Source organism: Anarrhichthys ocellatus, unplaced genomic scaffold (genome assembly GCF_004355925.1).
Source record: "Anarrhichthys ocellatus isolate YVR2014 unplaced genomic scaffold, GSC_Weel_1.0 scaffold15, whole genome shotgun sequence".
Taxonomy (NCBI): Eukaryota; Metazoa; Chordata; class Actinopteri; order Perciformes; family Anarhichadidae; genus Anarrhichthys; species Anarrhichthys ocellatus.
The window spans coordinates 7,637,097-7,646,403 of NW_022280045.1; the positions used below are offsets into that span (position 1 = coordinate 7,637,097).

The 9,307-nt window shown below is 45.1% G+C and overlaps 1 protein-coding gene across 2 annotated transcripts in view; it reads right to left on the minus strand.

Annotated features, from left to right (window-relative positions):
* pkn2a (protein kinase N2a) overlaps positions 1-9,307 on the minus strand; it is a 34,711-nt gene that overhangs the window by 2,302 nt on the left and 23,102 nt on the right. The window contains exons 4-22 of one of the 2 annotated variants that reach the window (XM_031855195.1): positions 8,074-8,228; positions 5,811-5,940; positions 5,524-5,669; positions 5,076-5,289; positions 4,272-4,457; positions 4,006-4,115; positions 3,649-3,792; positions 3,432-3,507; positions 3,008-3,164; positions 2,812-2,932; positions 2,151-2,287; positions 1,796-1,871; positions 1,464-1,555; positions 1,186-1,362; positions 1,026-1,088; positions 861-937; positions 497-639; positions 252-359; positions 54-134 (exon numbers count right to left, since the gene is read on the minus strand). In XM_031855195.1, the coding sequence (XP_031711055.1) occupies positions 54-134; positions 252-359; positions 497-639; positions 861-937; positions 1,026-1,088; positions 1,186-1,362; positions 1,464-1,555; positions 1,796-1,871; positions 2,151-2,287; positions 2,812-2,932; positions 3,008-3,164; positions 3,432-3,507; positions 3,649-3,792; positions 4,006-4,115; positions 4,272-4,457; positions 5,076-5,289; positions 5,524-5,669; positions 5,811-5,940; positions 8,074-8,228 (2,393 nt within the window). Of the gene's footprint in view, positions 1-53; positions 135-251; positions 360-496; positions 640-860; positions 938-1,025; positions 1,089-1,185; positions 1,363-1,463; positions 1,556-1,795; positions 1,872-2,150; positions 2,288-2,805; positions 2,933-3,007; positions 3,165-3,431; positions 3,508-3,648; positions 3,793-4,005; positions 4,116-4,271; positions 4,458-5,075; positions 5,290-5,523; positions 5,670-5,810; positions 5,941-8,073; positions 8,229-9,307 lie in introns of both variants that reach the window. The other variant, XM_031855194.1, reaches the window with a different exon arrangement.

Sequence of the window (9,307 nt, forward strand, 5' to 3'; positions counted from 1 at the left end):
GTTTTCTTGTTCATTACTAAACGGATCGTGCAAATGGTGATTCCGTTTCTTACCCTGAAGAATAGATGTTTCTTAACCTCCTCTGCGTCCTTATCTCCTGCTCCCAGTCGTCTTTCTGGATTCCTTCTTAAAAGCTGAGCACAAGGAGAAGCAGATATAGAGTGAATATTAAACTGATACACAACCAGGGACACACACACACACACATCCACGATCACCGAATCCTTCCTTCTCAGAGCATCACTACACACCCTCCTCATGATGGAGATGGCCTCGGTCGAGAGGAATCGTGGGTAGCGGACTTCATCGTTGACGATGCTGTCAAACACCTCCTCCTCATCGTCACCGGGGAAGGGCGACTGAAAACAGGACAAAATGAAAAACAGGAAGACGTGACAACTGCTGCTGAATTTGACTCCCTGACATTCAGCATGAATCAAATGGAGTCACAGAATGCAACGACACAAGGTTACTGAACGTTTGTTACAGCACTCACCTCCCCAACCAGCATCTCAAAGATGAGGACGCCCAGCCCCCACCAATCCACAGCACGAGTGTACGACGTTTCAGTCAAAACCTCAGGAGCTAGAAACTCCGGCGTGCCACAAAACGTGCTGGTGCGGTCCTGGAAACCCATTCCTGAAAGCAACACAGACGCCGCTTAATAACGAAACAATGTCCTTAAAACTGTCACTACCTCTCTCGTTTGGGAACACCCAGAACTGATATGTTGAGAATATTCAGCGCGGTGGTTTTCATTTTGATGCTGCAAGATATTGGTCAGGAGATTCCATTTCAATGTTCTTGTTTAATCTAAAAAGGTAAAAAAGCCTTCAGTATAATGTGGTTCTCCATTTTACCTTCTTTGCAAAGCCCAAAGTCAGCAATCTTTACATAGCCCTCTGTGTCCAGGAGCAGGTTATCCAGCTTCAGATCTCTGCAAAATTTAAAAAAAATATGTGTTGAGGACTTCATGCTCCCGACAGATGTGGGACTAAATGAATGACTTTACTCAAACTGCTTACCTGTACACAATCTTATGGTCATGTAAGAACTGTAATCCCAATACGACGCAGGCTGCATAAAATCTGCACGGGAACAAAACAGCCACTGTATTAGATTACAAGTATTACACACTGAGAATTCCTATTGAGACGTTAGCCCCGGGCCATGTGAGACGCTCACATGGCCCGAGGCTCGGAGAAAACATCAGCGTGGATGTGCATCATCAGGTCGCCTCCCGCTGCGTACTCCATGACAAAACAAACGTGCTCCTGCGTCTGGAAACACGCAAACAGGTTGACCAGGAACGGGTGGCGGACGCTGTTGACCGCTTCGAAAATCCTCTTCTCGCACATCAGACTGGCAAAGAGAAGAGGAGGAGGAGGCCGTGTGAGTTACAGCAGCGCTTCCAAGTGCAGCCTTGCAGTGTATTTGGCTGAGGAGAACTTTAAAGCATTTACCTGTCCACCTCATCGCGGGCCACAATGTCTCCTTTCTTCAGCGCTTTGATAGCGAACATCTCACCTGTGCTTTTGTATTCTGCTAACAACACCTGAGGAGGGGAGGCAGAGGAAAGTTACAGCTTCTCAAACGTGAGGATTTGGTGCTTTTCATTTTCACATTTGAGAAACAAACGACTGTCGGCCACATAAATCAAGCAATTTAAAGATGTCATCTTCAACTCTAGGAAACTAGCATTTTTACTACTTTCTGGTCATTTTTAGACAATACAATCAAGCAGGGAAAATAAGAGACAGATTAATTGATAGTGAAAAGATCAAATGAAACGTACCTTTCCAAAGTGACCACGTCCGAGGACCGCCACACATTTGAAGTCTTGGAGACTGAAGTGGAACTCATCTTCCTCCCTGGAAAGGAATCGGTGTTTGTATTAGTTTCCATTGTGAATGAATGTTGAGAAGACGGTTAAACTCAAAGCCAGGGGGCAGTGTCAACACCCATGTTACTATTTCAGCCCAGTCAGAACATCAGGACTGAGCAGATGGTGTCAAAGAGTGAAACAACAAAAAGCAATAATGGTGACACACCCTGCTCAAAATAACATATCAAGATATTCTTCTCTTCATTTGAAATGTACTTGAAGCTTTGACAGGACCACAGACGAGATGAGCACACGGCTCTCCTACCTTATCTCAGAGTCTTTCGGGATGGCAATGAGCTCCAGGTCCGGATGCTGCATCTCCTGCTCCACCAATCCGTCCAGGTCTGGCTTCACCGCCATGCTGTTCCTGTTGTTCAAGAAGTCAAATGAGGCGAGTGCATCCTGCAGAGAGGGAAGGATAGAACGGTGAAGAAATGTAAGGTTTAGGTCAACTAGAAAATATGAAGAATTATTTACTACTGGAAAACGATAGTTGCATCCGTTGTGTCTTCATATTAATAATCACAAATACGCTTTGACAATCACTATATACTAAGATCTGCAGGACTCCATTCATCTGCAGGGACAAATAAATAATGGAGAACATTTTGTTGTTAAATTAAATTAACCATCCATAAAACGACATAGTTTAGTCTTACACAGCCTGTGACTATTACTCCACTAAGTGCTTCTTTGGTTATGGATGATGATCAGAGGTGACACACGTACTGAGGGGAACATGAGCCAATAAATAAGAAAGGTCTTATTTGAAGTTTTTTGGTTTATATATCCATGTGGCTACCAGAGCATTTTATGAGAAGACAGCGGTCAAAAACTGTGTATCGTTTTGTTTAGCTCACCCCAACATGAACTGACTTTATGAATGTCTCTCACACAATACCAGTACTTCCTCAATGTACCTGTACCTCCTCTTTGTCGGGCATCTTGTCCTGCACCAGCGGTTCTCGGTTGTCGTCGGGTGCTGGGTAGTGTTTGGGTCCTGGGGTGGGCTCTTTGTCAAAGTCCAGCTTGGTCACCAGCGGGTCACTGTGAATCGGCAGAGTTGTTGATTAGTTTTGAACAGCCTCAGATGTGTATGTACGAGGATGTGTGTTTTAGTACCTGCAGGGTGTGGGTGAACCAGGCAGGCTGCTGGTCCCAGTCTCAGACGCCTGCGGGCTGAAGGAGTTGGTGCTGACGGTCGGTATGGCTCTTCTCACCAGGCGGCCCCAGGTGGCGATGTTGATGTTCATCTGAGGGGCTCGCAGGAAGGTTTTACCTGATAACGAAGAGGCAAATGAGACAAAGAGCAAAGAGGGGATGACGTTTGTAAAGAACTGTGAGGAACGGATGGAGAACAACAGGGAACACATGTCAATATTACAAAGTAATGTCTCCTTTTCCCTGGAAATTCATGAAAGATGAATACTGTATTTAGTGAATCCAGGAACCATAATATCAACATCATGAGGTACACCGTCCAAGCATCTTTTAACAAATGTAGGTTTCTGTGTCTGAGAATAAGTGTGAGGTCATGTTGAATCACCTTGCTGCTTCGAGAAAATCTTCTTTTGTCTTTGCAACTTTGGTCGTCTCTCAATGACAGGATTGAAAAATGTCACCTGTACGAGAGAATTAAAAATTTAGACAACACAGAAAGCTGGTACAACTGCATGGGCAGTAGGAAACACTTCCATTATAGACGCGTGCACACACATATATATAATACTGTAGTTGGTGTGTGTATGTGAGTTTGTGAGCACCTCAGCAAACAGCATCCCCTGTGGCTCCAGGTACAGACACATCCCATGACGCTGGTTGTCCAGGAAGTCCTCCAGTCGCAGGAACTTGACAGCGCAGAGTGAACGCCAGTCACGCCAGTACACCGAGATCTCCAGCTCACGAGACTACAGGACAGACACACACACACACACACACACACACACACACACACACACACACACACACACACACACACACACACACACACACACACACACACACACACACACACACACACGATGTGAAACACACTGAATGTGTTGCTCAAACACAACACTGTGTTTGTTCACAGTCAACAACACAGACGAGGGTCAAGGGCAGAAATGTGTGCGTGTTACCCGGTCCAGCTCCAATGTAAACTTCTGGTCCCAGGCCTGGTTACTGACCGACCTCCAGCTTGTTTGGCCGACTACCGTGTTGTCCAGCTTCAATACTGCGCTGATCTCATCTGAGGAAAACATATGCACTCGTTCTTTATTAAGTACTGATGTATTAACAATGCCCTGAGCGTGACTGTAATTCAGTTGGTATTACAGACGAGGTCGTTTCTCAGAACTACTTTCCAATCTTCTTATCTTCCGGACAGTGTCCGAGGTCTACTCACTGGAGAGCTCCTCGCTCTTCGTCAGGTTCCGTGAGCTCACGCCGCGGTTTCGGTTCGCTCGGCTGATGAAGGATGAGCGCGTCTCGCTGGGGCTCCAGCCGGGCAGCGGGACAGACGCAGCTTTGGAACGACCGGGGACGTTTTCCAGAAGGTCCTGGCAGCCCATGAGTCTGACGTCTAACGTGCCTGGAAGTGAGGTGGGAAGACGCACATACCTGTAGCACGCAATCGGTCTTGTTCACAGTCGTTATCCTTTTTTGCCCATTAGAACTGGTCAATGCATTTTAAAAGTGTTTTCCAAAATGAAAGGTGAAGGTTTGTTCTTTGGGTAATAATAACAAGTGGTGTCAAACAGAAGCCCCCGAAATAATGAATGGACGTAGTAAGGGAAAAATTTAACTTTTTCCTCAAAGTAATAAGAGAAAATGAGAGAGATCATCTTGTATCTTGTCTTGATACATCAAAGGCATGGACATCAAGACAGCAGAGCAAGAAATTTATTTTTTGATTAAAAAAATTAGAATTCATAGAAAATGAATCCTACAAAAGCTTTGCAAGATTAACTGATGCATCTCTCGTTGTCCAACAAGCTTTAATAGATTGTTGTGTGACTGAAGGAAGTATGCAATAAGACATATTGACCAAAACGAATACACATGCCAAGCTCCAATACCCACACTTGAACAGTTGGTATTGTTTGGTGGTTAAGAAGAATAGGATGATGCTGGTATATCAAAAAGTGTACATTACCTCAAATGATCAACGTGCTACCAATAACCATCATTGCGTCTCTGCTCCAGTTACCTGTGAGTGCAGCGGGCTTGGTCACGGTGCTGTACTGGTTCTGCGTGGAGATGAGGCTGGATCTGGGGCTGAGGACCGGTGAGGACAGCAGGGACAGCTCCTCCACGATGCTGCTGCTGCGAGGGTGGTTTTTAGGCAGCTCGTTGAGGCGCTGCTCCAAGGAATACCGCAGGAGGTCGAGCTTTTGACTGGACTCGTTAAAACGAGCCTGGGCCTGGAGAGAGGAAGGAGGGAAGGAAGTACAAAAAGAAAGCAAAGGAGGGTGGGAGGAAAGGAAAAAGAGAAGGATAGAAACATCAGTTATAAGGTCCATTCTACTTTAATAGAGCGGATCAGTTTCAGTGAAAGGCCACGAAAGTGTTCTGCAGGTCTAAAGTGATGGGAATCCTATTCCTCCTCATTTTAAATGGACATAAAACTCAAATACATGCAAAACACAAACATCTACCTCCGAATGCGCTTTCTTCTCTGTGACTTTTCCCGAGCCCAGGAGTTTCATGACGTTCTTGGCTCCCTCTGCCACGGCGGACTCTATCTTGGCGTGGTGACACAGCTCCTCCACCCGAAGGTCCAGCGGGCTGATGATGGGCTTGTCTGTAGGACGAGGAAGGAAATGATGCTTTCATTGAACGGAATTGTTCAGAAGACCTTGTGGGCACTCACGGGGGCGTTTTGTCCTCAAAAGTCACGCAGGCCAATTCTAAAACGGATCACCGAGCGCAGGCGAAGGCTCACCCATCACGTCGTTGTTGTCGAAGCTCAGCTCGCTGGCCTGGCTGGACTTGAGGATCTGCATCCGGATGAACTCTATCTTTGTCTTGCTGTCCTGGAGCATCTGCTGGGCAGTCGCTAGCAACTTACGATCCTAAAAAACAAAATTAGAAATGAAACTGTCTGTTGATGGGGGAATATCACACGATAAAAACAACACATTTATACATTAATGCTTGAATTGGAATGTTTTGTCTTCGGTAAAATAACTGGATGTCAGGACTTTACAGAGGACCCTCACAGCACACCATCCCTCACCACTTATTGTGTTTTGATGTTGTGAGCATGTAACACAAACAGCCAGTTCATGCCCTTAATTGGAGCCAAAAGAACGAGAGCGACCACATGGAAAATCTTAATCATCAAAAAAAGAAAGTGGGATCTCATTTCGTGTCATATGTGCCATTACACACACTCACACAAACACACACAGTGGTGTAAGCAAACTCCACCCCAAATTCCTCTGAAGTTTAAATCCTGGTTGTTGATGGCGGTGCCGCCGCGCGCAGGAAAGACCTCTGTCCAGGCATTTCCTCTCTGACATCAGGACAGGACTATTTCCATCTGGAAGGTGCCTCCGTCTGTCTGTCCATCTGTCTGTCTGTCCGTCTGTCTGTCTGTCTGACCGGGGGAGGTCGGAGTGTTTTGTAAGCGACCTCCCCCGGTCAGACAGAGGCTCCTTCTAGATAGTGGGGATCATGTGACAGTTCTACACCAAGGCTCTCTCTTCTCCAAACAATACTCACATGAACACAAAGTCAGACAACTTTTGTGTTATTGAGCAAATTGAAGGACTTATGTCTGGTTAACAGTAGATATGACATGAACCCAAGTTAGACATCGTAATGTTTAGAATCTTTCCAAAATTGTTCTTGTTAATGTAGAACTGGACACATATTCGCACATATTTCCATTACAGGACAGTTACAGTTATGAGAGCATGGTGCAGATCTTGTTACATTTGGACGGAGCCGGGCTTCAACTCGAGAAAGAGAATTAAAGTATTTCCACAAGTGTCAAACTATCCATTTAAAAAGGATTCTCACTTTTTTTACATTACATCACCGGCTAAGCAGAGACTCACTACTGAAACACTACACTATACTAAACCGTCTACTACAAAGTGGCTTCGATTACTGCCGAGACGGACACAGGAGCCGAGACGAGCGGCTCGCGGTGCTCCAGCTGTTGTTATCCGTTCTGGTAACGTACACACAACCTCCCAGCTAAATGATAGTTCTCCTCACTCTGCGCATTAGAGGAGCCACAGAGAGCTTTGTGAACAAACAGCGGTGCATATGACACACAGGATGTGTCAGCGCCTTCTCATGTTTCCTCCTCCCCTACAGCGACGCTGTACAAGCAAAGCCAACATGGATCATCCTACCACCTGCAGACCGGATTGAGCCTTTAATATACTAAGACTCTTATAATGACTAAATAAATAAGCATTGTGATTACCAGCATTACCAGCATTCTCGGGAGCATGTAGCTCCCAAGAATTTTGCTACATTCTTGCCTTTTTTCGTGTTTATCACTAATGGCATATGACAGAATGCATTCATCAACATCTGAAAAGGAAGGGTGGGGATTGGATTAAGTGCAGCGGACTTTGAGACGATCACCGCCCACGGCCGACCAACCAGCTAGACCTGCCGGTTCAAACACCACCAACCTGCCCCGGGGAGGAGAGCCAAGATGGAAGCTAAGCTAACCCAGCTAGGACCCAAGGCTACTCCACTACCCAGCCCACTCTGGATGTCTGACGCACAATCGCAGGAAAAAAAGAAGATGGATGACAGCATGATGATGGACAATGTTTTCCTCAATGCTAAGATGTCGGCCATATTATCTGCCCAGAGAATTGTTTATGTTGCTGCGGTTTACATCAGCTTATGATGCAAATTCTTTTTTTCCTAGCTTTGGCCACAATCAGTTATGATTACGCGGCACAGGACACAGAACTTTGTGTGGCGGTTTATTTGTAAACTGTGACTATAAAGCAGATAGTTTGGACGTTAATTTTACTATTCAGCCTCATTTTCTCTCTCAAGTAAGTATAAAGTATAAAACCCTGACTGCTCGTGTTTCTATTTCTATTTTAGTGGCGATGTCACAATGCTACTCCCACAACACATTCACTACAGAAGTAAAACCCAGCTTGAATGAGATGTAATCATCCTCAACACACAGCACACACGGCGAGTCTGCTTTACACGAGTCTTACCTTGGAGGGCCCGTTGGAGTACATGAGAATCATGTTCTCTGCTCCCTGTTTGACTTTGAGCTCTATGTCATTCTGTCTCTTCAGGGCGGCCAGGCGGCTGCTGCTGGTGCACATCCTCGCCTCACTGTTGGGCGTATCTGGGGTCAAAGGGCATTCTAGGGAAAGGCAAAGAAAAAAAGTACAGGTTTTAACTTCATGGCTCAGATATATCACTCTGTGTGCTAACGGAGTTTGTCACAGACGTACACTTAAATAGTATGTTAGCATGCGTGTGCTATTTATCGGCTGCCATTTTGGAGTTTTAAAGTCCTGCAGCACTAAATTTGCTTTCAGAAAAACATCAGGAAGCGACTTCAGTAGTCACAATGTATCTACTGTTTATTATTTAATAAGGTTTGTTCACAAAATACTCCAATTGACTCAACACAAAAAAGAACTACACAAGCCAACAACGTTAGGATTTGGATCAGGAGTCTGACAAAGTAGAATTTCTGTTTATTAAATGGTGTCAGAGTGAGACTGGATGCGTCTGTTTTGCTCTATTTTGCAGAAACAAAAGATAGAAACATGTGATTACACATTAAAAGTAAACCCAGCTCACACAAATATTCAGTTTAATTTGTTATGATCCTTTGATTTTCAGGAACTATTATTCAAAAAGGCAATCGCTGCCAATTCAAATGAATTTTCTGTCATGTCATCATCCCGCTCCTGAAATCTGTCAAACAGCAGAGGGAAACCCGGCAGTCATCTCTATTCTGAGCAACTGAAAAAAAAAAAAAACTAAACAAGCGTGAACTTGCAGACTACTACCAACACTACATTACTTCATATGCTAATGTAGTGTCATCACTTATGACAATGACATATCCAAAACAATCTCAATTTCAAACGTTGCTTTGTTGCATTTTGGCTCTAACAACACGGTGCTCCTGCATTCACACATACACCACGCAGACACACAAAGTGAAAAAAAAAAAAAAAGAAGTTTCTTCTTCTATCCCCGGAGCTGGACCACAGTTGTGGCCGATGAGCTCACTGTTTCGTCGTGTTTTTTGGTCGTGTCGGGACTCGAAAGGTGTCGAGAAAACCCCTCCCCAGGCTGATCGCTGCAGCAGAGCGAAAACATTTTCACACACACACACACACACACACACACACACACACACACACACACACACACACACACACACACACACACACACACACACACACACACACACACACACACACA